The sequence below is a fragment of the Macaca fascicularis genome, chromosome 5, assembly GCF_037993035.2.
Source record: "Macaca fascicularis isolate 582-1 chromosome 5, T2T-MFA8v1.1".
In the NCBI taxonomy this organism is placed as follows: domain Eukaryota; kingdom Metazoa; phylum Chordata; class Mammalia; order Primates; family Cercopithecidae; genus Macaca; species Macaca fascicularis.
In genome coordinates, this window is record NC_088379.1 from 145,751,639 (window position 1) to 145,765,055 (window position 13,417).

General features: G+C 39.9%; 1 protein-coding gene across 1 annotated transcript in view; it reads right to left on the reverse strand.

Annotated features, from left to right (window-relative positions):
* Positions 1–3,922: 3,922 nt before the first annotated feature.
* TBC1D9 (TBC1 domain family member 9) overlaps positions 3,923–13,417 on the reverse strand; it is a 137,450-nt gene continuing 127,955 nt past the window's right edge. Inside the window, exons 17-21 of the mRNA XM_005555968.4 lie at positions 11,460–11,525; positions 10,551–10,637; positions 7,446–7,520; positions 7,248–7,351; positions 3,923–6,059 (exon numbers count right to left, since the gene is read on the reverse strand). Of these exons, the coding sequence (XP_005556025.1) occupies positions 5,337–6,059; positions 7,248–7,351; positions 7,446–7,520; positions 10,551–10,637; positions 11,460–11,525 (1,055 nt within the window). The 3' untranslated portion in view covers positions 3,923–5,336. The remainder of the gene's footprint in view (positions 6,060–7,247; positions 7,352–7,445; positions 7,521–10,550; positions 10,638–11,459; positions 11,526–13,417) is intronic.

Genomic DNA, 13,417 nt, shown 5'->3' on the forward strand with positions numbered 1-13,417 from the left:
TGCTTCTATCCTTGTGCTTCTACTTATTGTCATGATAGTGGCCAGAATTATTGTTAAAGCCTTGGTTGGGTCATGTCTCTCCTCTGCTCAGAACCCTTCAGTGGCTGCCATCTCCCTCAGAGTTAAGGGCCATCTTGTCGTTGGTTCCTTATTACCTCTCTACCATCATTGCCCACCACCTCACCTCACTCACTCGGCTCCATCCACAGCTTCCTTGATGTCCCTCAAACTTACCAGGCGCACTCACACCTCTGGGCCTTTGCGCTTGCAGGTTCTTCTGTCTGCGAAGCTCTTCCTCCAGTCATCTCATCTGCATGGCTCGCTCCTTTGGCTTTTACTAAACAGTCATCTTCTGTGAAAGGTCTTCACGAATCACCCCATCTAAAATTTCACCACCTTCCCAAGCCCAGCATTTCTAACCGTGGTTCCCTGCTGTGTTTGTTTTATTGCATATGCCACTAACATAACAGATATGGTACTTACCTTGCTTATAGTCTGTCTCCCTTATTAAAATAGAATTTCCCTTAAGGACAAGGATTGTTTTTGGTCATTGTCATTTGCTGCTGTACTCTCAGTGCCTAAAACAATATCTCACATAGTAGGTGGTCAATAGTCATGAAATGAATGAATTCACCAGACCTATTCTAGGACTGAAAAGATTATTTCCAGGCCAATCCTAGGAGGTGCCATGAATCTAGCTGATACTTTCTCCTTTAGGTATTCTAAGAGCTACAGGATTTAGCTTTGCAGAGTTCTTCTGGTTTCTCTGTGAAGGGTGAGGGGAGGAAGTAGTTATGAACCCAGGAAGCCCTGACAATCTACAGGTGGGCCCTCTGCCATCTGCCCCACATAAAGAGAATCCTAGTCTTAGCCTACTCTACTCACTTGTGTCTAACGATAAACTCGCTTGTCTGACTCCTATGCTTTCCTTTTAAAGAATTAGACTGTCAAGAGCACGTTAAACAAAAGGCACAGGGCTCTAAACATTATGGAAAGGAATCATTTTAAAGCAGAAAATAGTATGAAATGCTTTCTACTCCACACATCAATTGTTACTCTTTTCAGGTTAGAAGTTGAATCTGTAACAAAAGAGCCTTTTTACAGGATGGGTAATGATGAAACACAACCAGAGGAGCCCTTAACCGGAAGTGGAAATAAAGCAGCTGCCAACACCTCCACTTCAGTTTCCCTACTAGGCTCAAGAAGCAGAATCTCTTTAAGTTCAGGTTCCTAGACAAAGCTTCAGCTGGAGACCAGACCAAGGTTACTCTACCGAGATCAGGAGGTTCCTATAGAGTCTCTGTGGCCAGGAAAGTGAGGAGGAGAAGCCTCACCACCCTTCCTAAAGAGGTTTGCCCTAAAGAGGGCAGGCTGTGGGATTTGCCCTGTGCCCAGAAGCCAGGGTACTCGGCCTGCACCACCTTGGTGGGGGTGAGGATGCTGTTGGAACATGAGCCTCCTTATTGCCCGTGGCTCTCTTTGTGGTACTACCACATAGCTTATCCTGCTCCTCCCTACAATCAGCTTCGAAGTGGTGCTGAAGCAGTGATATCCTTAGATCTGTGGTTTCTCTAGCATCACCCCTTCCCTGCATCCACACTCTGCATGGTTTGCTTTGTTCCTTTTCTGTAGCAGTAGCTTTCTCTTTTGCTTGTTCTTATGTGAAAGCTCCATTGAGGCCAGGACCCAGTGCTCTGGAGCAGGAACCTCACTGGGATATAGATACTGAACGCTTCATCTGCACTGGTGTCATCATTATCATATTAGCATGGGAAGGACTGACAGAGCTGGGGGTAAAGTGGCCAGAGAAGATGATAAAGGCCGGGCGCGGTGGCTCATGTCTGTAATCCCAGCACTTTGAGAGGCCAAGGTGGGTGGATCACTTGAGGTCAGGAGTTTGAGACCAGCCTGGCCAACATGGTGAGATACTCGTCTCCACTAAAAATACAAAAATTAGCTGGGCATGGTGGCGGGTACCTGTAATCCCAGCTACTCAGAGGCTGAGGCAGGAGAATTGCTTGAACCCAGAGGTAGAAGTTGCAGTGAGCAGAGACTGTGCCATCACACTCCAGCCTGGGTGACAAAAGCAAAACTCCATCTCAAAAACAAAAACAAAAACAAAAAACAAAACAAAACAAAACAAAAAACCCCACAAAACAAACACCCTCCCCCCCCCCAAAAAAAAAAAAACAGAGAAGATGGTGAATCACAAGTTGAAATCAAAGAGAATAATCCATGGAGACACACAAAGTACGTAACACAACCATGAACAACTAGAAATGTATCACCTGCCTTCTGGAAGCTGAGGGCAAAATGATTCCCCCAGGGTGTTCTTCTGATGTAGCCAATGAGCTGATGAGCGTATTTGTCTCATAGACTAAGCTGGAAATTTCAACTCAAGGGTTCAGTCTCCTCCCTGTGCATCCTTTAGAAGTAAACATAGACTAAAACCTGCCATTATGCAGTATATTGCTGCTGTGATGAAAAGCACTATAATGTGCTTGAACGAATAAGGACAAGACTGCAACAGAAATCTTAGCATATTAATAGAGACATAGGCTTTCAGAGGGACTTGCTGCTCATTTACTGTCTCTTTCTTAATGATAATGGAAAATGCTGGCTCCTCTTCTTAACCAGGGCTACACATTTAAACACACTCTTATTTCCCACTCAATCCTATCTTTGATTTTGGCAAAGTACAGATGGGCGAGAGTATTAGATTTTGCAGTTATTTCTTGAGGCATATTTATATTTAAGACCTCAAAGGTAAAAACACATCGAGTCATGTGTAACAATCAGAGTCCAATAAATGACTAGCTACTTGATTAAACCAAATAGCATTATAGCATGCTATTAAGGATTAAACAGAGGAATTTTCACTGTTATTACTTATGTGGAATGAGTATTTGTTTTTTTGTTAACTTTTATTTTAGGTTGAGCGGTACATGTGAAGGTTTGTTATATAGGTAAACTAGTGTCATGAGGGTTTGTTGTACAGATTATTTTGTCACCCAGGTACTAAGCCTATTAACCAATAGTTATCTCTTTCTGCTCCTCTCCCTCCACCCATCCTCCACCCTCCACCATCAAGGAGGCCTCAGTGTGTGTTGTTCCCTTCTCTGTGTCCATGTGTTCTCATCACTTAGCTCCCACTTACAAGTGAGAACATGCGGTATTTGGTTTTCTGTTCCTGCATTAGTTTGCTAAGGATAATGGCCTCCAGCTCCATCCATGTTCCCATAAAATACATGATCTTGTTTTTTACGGCTGCATAGTATTCTGTGGTGTGTATGTACCACATTTTCTTTATTCAATTTGTCATTGATGGGCATTTAGACTGATTCCATGTCTTTGCCATTGTGAACACTGCTGTAATGAACATTCATGTGCATGTGTCCTTATAGCAGAATGATTTATACTGCTTTGGGTATATTTCCAGTAATGGCATTGCTGGGTCGAATGCTAGTTGTTTTTAGCTCTTTCAAAAATTGCCACATTGCTTTTTACAATGGTTGAACTAATGTACACTCCCACCAACAGTGTATTTGTGTTGTTTTCTTTGCAACCTTGTCAACATCTGTTCTTTTTTGACTTTTTAATGATAGCCATTTTGACTGGTGTGAGATGGTATCTCATTGTGGTTTTGAAGACAGACATGCAACCAACAAGTATATTTTAAAAAGCTCAATATCACTGATCATTAGGGATAAGCATTTTAAGTTAGATAACTAATAACAATTATATTCCTTATTTTAAATATAGTCATTGATATACTACAAATTGTATTTGTCTCTATATGTTTGCCTACAAAATTTATTTAATCAAAATGGTTGCCAAATACAATTTCCCCTGCAAAAGTTGTCAAAAGAATAATGTTATTGCCTTAGGTAGGAACTCAAACACAAAGAAAAAAAGCTGTATCTGAGTATTTGATGTATTTTATTTGTTCACATTTAGCCTATCTGAGGTTAGCACTACTTCATTTGACAGTTTAAAAATCATCCTGTAAACAGAATAAAAAACAGCAGCAATAGCTAAAACAGGGACACAATGTATAATAAAATAAAGGAATGTGTTGAAAGGAACATTCCAAAGAAGCAAAGGAAATGAGACCATGATTACAAATTCAACAATCGGAAGAAAAAATCGTCCAACATCTGTAAAAAGCAAAATCATAACAGTAATAAAAAAGAAGCAATAATTCAAAGTGCAGGTGCGCTAGTTTTCATTTCCACATCCATTCAGGAAATAGAGCATACTATTCTTTTATATAAAGTGACAAGTTCTGTTTTTAAAACATTCAGGTACATTATCTTGCAGATTTTTTTCAGTTTACATTATCTCTACATTGATTTAATGGAAAGATGGTCATATGCGATATGTGGTATAAATTTCTTCAATCTATGGAGAATACGGAAATGGTAAAGTTGACTGTTTTACTTATGCTTTCTTTTTCCAGTAAGAAGCTAACCATCCAGTATCAGAAGCATCAGTACTTTTACTCTTTCAAAAAGAAAAGCAAAGCAAAAGCCAAAACCTGTCGTGAGCCCTCTGTCTTTGCTGCTACTTTCAGATTCTCTGTGACAAAAGACTGTTACTTTTCACTGAATTCCAATGAGTTGATGTAAATAATCAGAACAATTTCTTAAATGCAAAATTGGTCTGGTATCTGTCTAAATTGATCAAATACAAGTGTTATTCTGAAATCATGTAAAAATCACTTACTTTCATAACTGTTTAGAACCCCAAATGTTTTCCCTTTGAAGGGGAACATCTGTGGAATATGATTTTGAATAGAGGACTTTTATGAAATATATTTCTATCTTAAAAATATTTTTAATACTTCCTAAAGTGGTGTAGGATTTACCCTCGCTGACGATGCCTTCCATTTAAGAACAGTCTTGTATTTGTGGCTTTTCATTTTCCTTATAGCTCTAATTTTATTTTAAAAGCCTGAATACACAAATGACTGCTGCCTTACTTAGCATTAAATGGTACTATTTTTTAAACCATGTATACAGCTCAACAGCAAGATTAATAAGTTATAATACACACATATCACTGACAGATTCATCTTTTTGTTTTTTAGAATTCACTAAATAAACTGTATTCTGGTAAATCCCCTCCCCGAAACAAGAGTGTACTGTACCTACATTGAGGTGTTTAAATATTTCTCCAACAGTTTTCATTGTATTACATTATGAAAACACTAGGCTTCAAGCCAGGTACTAATAAATATTTAATTTAAAAGAAAGAAAGAAAAAAAAAAAACACAGAAGAACATAAAAAAGTCCCTCCCCTCCCTGTCCTCCCACTCCCCCAGGAAGGCGCCCGTGTCAGCCGGACATGGCAGAGATTTCATAGTCACTGGCCGAGGTGAGGGGCTTGCCCATCATCCGGATGTTTTTTGCACTGGTAATCCTGGCCATCATGCACACGGGCTTGTCAAAGTACTTGACCAGGGCAGGCTCAGTTAAGAGGGAGGCCAGGAATTGCTCGAAGGTGATGGCCCAGTCCCGGTCCAGGCTGGTGCTCCGGGGCAGTGCCGCTGTGCCCTGGCCGCTCCGCACCAGGACCGTGTCCTCTCCGATGTCCTCGCAGTGCAGCTTGTCCTCCTCGTGGGAGCCGGCACTCAGCACCGAGTACGAGGACATGGAGCTGTCGTCCTTGGTGTCATCGTCAGAGATCAGCATGGAGGAGCAGGCCCCGTTGTCCCGGGGCGAGGAGTCCTCCAGTTTGATGTCCTCCATCTGTCCTCCCAGGGAGTGTTCCTCGCTGTCGGGGGCCAGGCTGGCTGGCAGGGGCTCAACAGACTCTACCACGTAAGGCTGGCCCGGCCCCTTCTTGGGGAAGAGCACGCCTGGGATGCCCTGGTGGCAGGACGGCCCACTGCCTCCGCTCCCGCCTTCCTTTGCAGGCTGGGCCACGAACAGCTTGCCGACCTCGCCAATCTCCAGCAGGAGGCTGGTCACAGCTGCCGTGGCATGGTACAGCTCCTGCTCATTGGGGTCTTCGCTGAACATGTTATACATTGTCTTACACAGTTCAATGAACTGCCCCTGAAAAAGGATTTGGAAAAACACAATGTGAAATCTTCAGGGAGTAGAGAGGCAGGACTGAAGTGGACTGAAAAGCCATTTAAATGGGAATGCCTAAAGATTCCTAGAAAGTCCTCCGCCTAGGCTGGATGGACATGTTTAAAGTCTCTTATTGATGTTTCCATTTGTATTTTTAATTTTTATTTCTTTTTGAGACAGGGTCTCTCTTTGTCGCCCAGGCTGGAGTACAGTGGTGCAATCACGGTTCACTGCAGCTTCAACCTCCTGGGCTCACGTGATCCTCCCACCTCAGCCTATGCTCCGCTAATCTTTGCATTTTTTGTAGAGATAGGGTTTCGCCATTTTACCCAGGCTGGTCTTGTACTCCTGGGCTAAGTGATCCTCCTGCCTTGGCCTCCCAAAGTGCTGGAATTACAGGCGTGAGCCACCACACCCAGTTTATTTTCCCATTTTTTTAATTTGAAAAATTTCAAAGATCTATGAAAGTCGGAATGAAAAAGTAAACATCCATGTACAGCTCACCTAGAGTCAAGGAGGACTATGTCATACATTTGTCTCAGTAACTTTTTTCTTGTTCTCTTTTTCCTTTTGAAACATCTTAAGGAAATCTGAGACTCATCTCTTTTCACGTCTACACACTTTAGCATGCACCTCAATTTTTCTAAGGTAAGCTCCAATCCCTCCTCCCACGACACATGCCCCATCTCCCCTGACAGAAGTAATGCTTTAATGCTTTCAGTCTCCACCCAGATGATTTCTGTTCTTTGATTACAAAACTTAGCATTTTCAGCCTATAATTATTTATATTGTTTTTTTCTTCCTCATTTCACCAGGTTTTAAGGAAAATGTGCAGACGCCTTTATAGCTAAGCACAGTGATCTGAAAACGGCATGTGCTTGTCTTTTGAGTATCTGACGGTATTTTTAATGATTGGAATAAGATGCGTTTACTCTCAAAATGGAATATGTTGTGGTTCACATTTCCTCTGAGGAAGTCATTCTCTTGCAATGGAGCATATTTTTGATGCATAAATACATATGCACAAAATAGGTCCAAACAGATACTAATTAACTGCCCCAAAGTTATTATTTTTGAGGGGCATTGAGTCCACATTTATGGATGACTTTTCAGTCATAGAAAAAAGAGCGACCAGGTTTGAAGTGAATGATTTGAACTTTAAGCACTTACCTGATTTAATTTGGGTAAATCCTTTGCATTCTTTGACTTAGATTTATTTTCTGGAGTCCACAGTCTCAAATAATTACGATTTTCTTGGGAATTTGCTCTCTTCCCTACAACCCAAATGTCAAGAAGTCAGTGCTTACAGGCCAAAAAACAAGTGTACAACCAGCAAGAAGGTAAACATATAGAAGAGAACATCCGTACCTTTGTCCGGCTTTAGGCTCACTGTAACGAAGCCATCATCTGCACCCTGTTTGCTTCTGCTATCCAGTCCAACAACTACCAAGAAATAGTTCAGAAGAAAAAAGTAGAATGTTATATAATATGGCCATGGAATTAGCATTTGCAGTGGAAAATAGAAGACTCTCTAGGTAGGGTTGCCTGATTTAGCAAACAAACAAACAAAAAACTCCCCAAAACAAAACAAAACATTCAGTTAAATTTAGATTTCAGATAAACAACAAATTTTTTTCGGGGATAAGTGTAACCCTGTCATTAGAGGGGATATACTTATATTAAGAAAATTATTTTATATCTGAGATTCAAATATTACTACATGTCCCATTATCTGACAACACTATCTCCAGATAAAGGACCTCTGCAGAATTCTTTCTCACAGCTTGGGTTCAGTGTACAATAAAAAATTAATGGAGGGCCAACCACTGTGGCTCATCCTGTAATCCCAACACTTTGGAAGGCTGAGGTGGGCAGATCACTTGAGGTCAGGGGTTCGAGACCATCCTGGCCAACATGGTAAAACCCTGTTTCTACTAAAAATACAAAAATTAGCCGGATGTGGTAGCATGTGCCTGTAATCCCAGCTACTCGGGAAACTGAGGCAGGAGAATTACTTAAACCCAGGAGGCAGAGGTTGCAGTGGGCCGAGTTGGTGCCACTGCACTCCAGCCTGGGCAACTAGAGCAAAACTCCATCTCGAAAAAAAAATTAATGGGATAATGCCCCATAGACTTCAGCACTTAAGAAATGGTAGTGCTTGCCCCCATGAATGTTGATTTCTCTCCTGTCTTTTCTACATTATCATTTAACTTTGCATATATGAGACTGATTTTTTTGCCAGACCCTGCAAAAGATCAGTAACTCACTCTTTCAAGGAAATTAAAATCTATGTTGGTAGAAGAGAGAAAAAATTTTTTTTGCTAAAATGTTATATGCTATAAAACTACTTCAGATTTATAATTTGGTACTTCAAAAATGTGACTTTTAAGGAACCCACTTATAACTGTTTTGTCTTCTTAAAACAAGACATTACAGGGCACACAGGAACTTCAAAACAGGGAGGTGTACAATGCCCTCAGTTTCCCATGCACTTTGTCGGCTATTAGGGTGCATTCCAGCATTTCTTCAACCACCCAAAGCTGGCTGGTCAGCCAGATATGTGGCCTTCACTGTACTATGGGTCAAAGTAATCTCAGCAGCTTTTAAGATACAGTGAGGAAAGTGTACTATATATCATTAGGAAATTCCTCCCCTCTCAATGTTGTAAATGATGTAGGAAACAAGTAGATATTTAAAAAATATTTAATGTATGGTAAGTCCATGCAGTGGATACTATATAGCCATCTAAAAACCACGTTTTCAAAGAAATTTTAATGACAAAGTAATATTCTCACTGGATTTTAAGTAAAAAAAAAAGCAGGATACAAAACTGTATAGGTAGTTTGATTCCAGTTTTTTATATATATATATATAAAAAATTTGTGTATACTTTGAACAAAAAATTGAAATATTTCAAGGTTAGTTATTAGTTATCTTTATACGGTAAGATTTTAAGACAGCTTTGGCTTACTTATTTTACCTGTATCTTAAACATTTTCACACAAAGCAACAGTACTTTTGGCATTGGAAAACCTTCTTCAAAAAGCATCTTTCAATGATATTACATGCTATTGGCATGTGACCATTCCTGAAGCATTTCTAAAACAAGAGACTCCCTTTCTGAGATGAATGTCTACTAAGAAATGTGCGCTGAATATTTTGTAGCCAGAATGTGACTGCTAATGATATTAGGTTGGTGAAAAGTAATTGCGGTTTTTGCCATTACTTTCAATATATAATATTAAGACTACATACGATACACTAAGGCGCTATGCAAAAAGTCTTATTACATTATCTTACTAGGTCCTAATTACACCCAATATGACAGCTGTCATCTGCATTCCCCACGCAAGGAAACTGAGGCTCACATAGGAACCTCCCTACACTCACCTAGATAACAATATACATAGCTAGTGTTCTGTCCAAAGCTCCTACTCTCAACTTGTACTGCCAGTCATAAGACTGAGCCTGGCTTACTCCCTCTACAAAAATCACTTTGGTGCTTACAGTCTAAAAGCAGGTCTATGTTGTGCTTATCTGGGGATGGCAAAACTTAAGAGGTAAAAGAACCCAGGAGAAACCTACATTTACTTTTGGACTTAGGTGAGTTGATAAAGTTGACCTAATGATGAATTAGAAGGTGAGTAACTTACTACAGTAGCAAGCCAAAAGACAATGCTAGGTTAATGTAAGACAAAACAGTATATGACTTAACATATAAATTTGGAGACATATATGAGTTGAATCACATCTTTGTAGACCTATCGTCCACAGAGAGCAGGGTTCAGCATGCGTCTTCTGTAAAGGACCAGACAGTGAATACTTTAAGCTTTGTAGGTCATACTGTCTCTGTTTTAGCCACTCAATTCTGCAGCATGAAAACAGCCATAGGCAATACATACATAAATGAGCTTGGCTGTCTTCCAACAAAACTATTTATAGGCACTGAAGTTTCTATTTCATATACTTTTCATGTGGCAAAAATATTTTACTTTTGATTTTTAAAAACCATTTAAAAATGTAAAAAACCATTCTTAGTTCACAGGCTGTAAAAACTAGGTGGTGGGCTGGATTTGGCCCCCGGCCCATAGTTTGCTAACTTCTGCTACAGAGCAAACACAGATATAAGAGAATGCTTTCTGACAGAAAACCTAGTTCCAATTCTGGATGGCTGCCTAACAGGATAATATTATTAATGAGGCTGATCCTAGCAGAGAGAGGGCAGCAGAGTATATAGCTCTACAGGACACAAGTGTCCTAATCTACTGGGAAATAATGTACACGGTTCCTTCAGTGGGCCGAGGTACCTGCTGCCCAATAGTTGCCTAATCTCAAAAATTGGAAAGGAAAGTAACCAATTAGGCAACCATATTTACATACGTCTTTGATTGACTAGCTTTGGAGGAAAGTCTTTTTCCAATAACGGAGGGCTCCGTAGAAAATATAGTATCTTTGGTGAGAAAAGTCACTTACCATGTGTACACTCTGGGGTGATATCTTCAAAGAAGTACTGAGTTGCTTCAAAAGCAGAATCTGGCTCATCTTGATCAGAGGATGGCTCTAGGGAGGGGAGGAAACATAATTCTCATATTGGTAGGGCCATGAACCAGTGAAAGTATGCTTAATTATTAAATGAAATGACATAAGTGGGGATGAAAAGCTAAAGTTACAAAGGTGGGATGGGGCGTTGAGTGCCTACTGCCTCTAAACCTTAGTTGTCACATCACTGGGGGGCCTTGAGTGGCTACTGTCTCTAAACCTTAGTGGAAGGGGTCACTCCCTTTCTAACTCCATCTTCCCTTTTAACAACCCCACACCAAAGTGTTCCTTCATATTTTCTGTGGAATGGAGAATTTTCCAAGTTGTATGGAATAACGCTTTATCAACAAAATTTTAGGAAACTGTATGCTATAAAGAGAATTCCCAAATCTAGTTTTATCCTACCTCTACTGTTAGTGCCAATTTCATCTCATTTTTAAAAGTATTTGCTAGATAGATCCCAGCTGGTACCAACCTTGTTTAAAATTGAACTCAAAACCTCACCGTTTTCCCCACTTGTTCCTGTCAATGTTCCTACGTTCCTTTTCTCTCTCACAATGCTTGTATCCCAGGTGTTACCAAGTGCTATTTATTCTTTCTCTTGCAGATGCCTGCCTGCTCTTTTCTGTTATCACAACTCACTCTTCACACAGGCAAACGACCATACAATCAAGTGCATGCTGATTCAAGAACTTATAGAAATTGTCATGGTTCCGTTAGTTCTTAGTGACTCATGAATGACTGTGTATAGCAAAAAGAGGATAATCAGGTTACACCTAAAAAAGAGACTTCAAGCCAGGTCATGGTTACAGACACATGTACTGCTCCATGTAGCTCACTCACCAGGCAAGACGTGCATTTTGTACAGGAGTTTGAGCTTCTCTGTGAGATCCCCATGGCATGCAGCACCTAGAAGTCACATAAGTACCAACGTGAAATGCGTCACATGTGCTAGTAATCTCCAGGTCTAGTATTCCCTGAAAAAGTCTACTTCATACACATTGCAACCAAGACACGGCATGGTGAAAGGCCTGGCCAGGACCTATTTGGGTTAAGAGCTCAGGAACCAGGATGGTTGGTTTCAAATCCTCTGCATGTACTATGTACTCTTGGGAGAGTTAAACTCTCTGTACCTCGGTTTCCCCTCTGTAAGGTGAGATGATACTAGAAGATTCTACCAGTGATCTTGATGTCAGGACTCCATGAAATGTCAGAACTAAAAGTGTTAAAACATATAAAGCACCTAGAAGAGTGCCTGGCACCTAACAAACTAGCTTTAGCAATGAGAAAGGGCATGTGATTGGGCCACAACATCTTAAATAACTATTAAGAGTTCAGAAATAATTTCAAGATGTGTTTGGTATCACTTCAAATTACTCATTCCAGAAATCCTTTTTAATTGTTTTGGAGCTCCTAAGTATTTCCTTAATTTATCTGAACCTATCTGTCATTATATCACCATAGCTTCAATCAGAAGAATTCTGTTGCTTTTCCCCTCAAAGTCCATATTTATTGTTAGAACCAGAAAATCCTTTGTAAATATATATTCTCAGAGCGCCTAAAGATAAATGAGATTTAGAAAAAGAAGAAAATAGGAATCATAGAATCTGGGTTGGAAGGGACCTTAGGGGTTATCTTGTCCGACCTTCCACTTAATGTAGGATCTCCTCTCACACACCCCTGTGAGACAGGACTCCAGCATCTGCTGAAACATTCTCAAAGATGGGGAACTCAGTACAACCAGAGGCATTCAATTCCAAGCTGTATTCTTTAAATACTGAAAGTTCTTCTGTAATTTTTAGTCTAATGACCCTTAAAACCTGTAGTCTCAACTTTATGAAGTCCATGAACCCCTCAAAATGCAAAATTGTATTTATGTGCATATGTTACTTTGGGGAAAGAAAATGTCCATAGTCTTTATCAGATCTCAAAGAGCCCATGACTCAAAAATGGTTTAGAACTACTCCTCTTTCTCTTATCCCACTCTTTAAAGCCAAACAGAATGGGTGTCTCATCTCTTCCACACAACAATCCTTCAGATTTTAAGAACAGCTGTCCTGTCTTTGTTAAGCTTATCTTTTTGAGGCAACTTTATCTTCTCAGATTAGATCTCTCCCATTTTTCCAATTTTCTCATCTGATGTGATATGTATATCCTTCCCTATTATGATCCACATCTACCTTATGTGTTAATTTCTCAATCAATATCCCTCTGGAATGAGTTCAGAAGCCTCTTGGCCACTCCAGGAAATAGGGGAACTGTTCCTGACTCTTCCATTAGTATAGCCTAAGTGTGAATTCAGCTGTTCACACTCTTAATGATCACATGGTTAACTAAACCCCCAGATGTTTGCATGATTAATAAAACTAATCGTGAAAATAATGACAGACATTAACCATCCACTCTGTGTTAAGCCCTGTGCCAATTACTTCATATGTTTAATCCCACTTATATCTCATAACAATTCTATAAAATGGGCACAATTATTACTCCTATTTTACAGATAAGAAAAATTGGGCTTATTGAGGTTAGGTAATTTGTTCAAGGTCATAAGTAAGTGACAGGTCCAGGATTTGAACATCGATTTGTCTGACTCTAGATTCCATGTAGGAAACTATTATTATACTACATGCAGACATCCTAGCTAGTTCTTTAACAATTATTTCTTTAAATGTAGAACTTATATTTATCCTTACCAAAATTTTTCTTTCTGCCAATCATTTTGCAACAGTGAAACAGCAAAAGAACATAACTAATTCAAGTTTTGTTTAAGGGACCTTTACCTGCATGTAGGCTAGGAT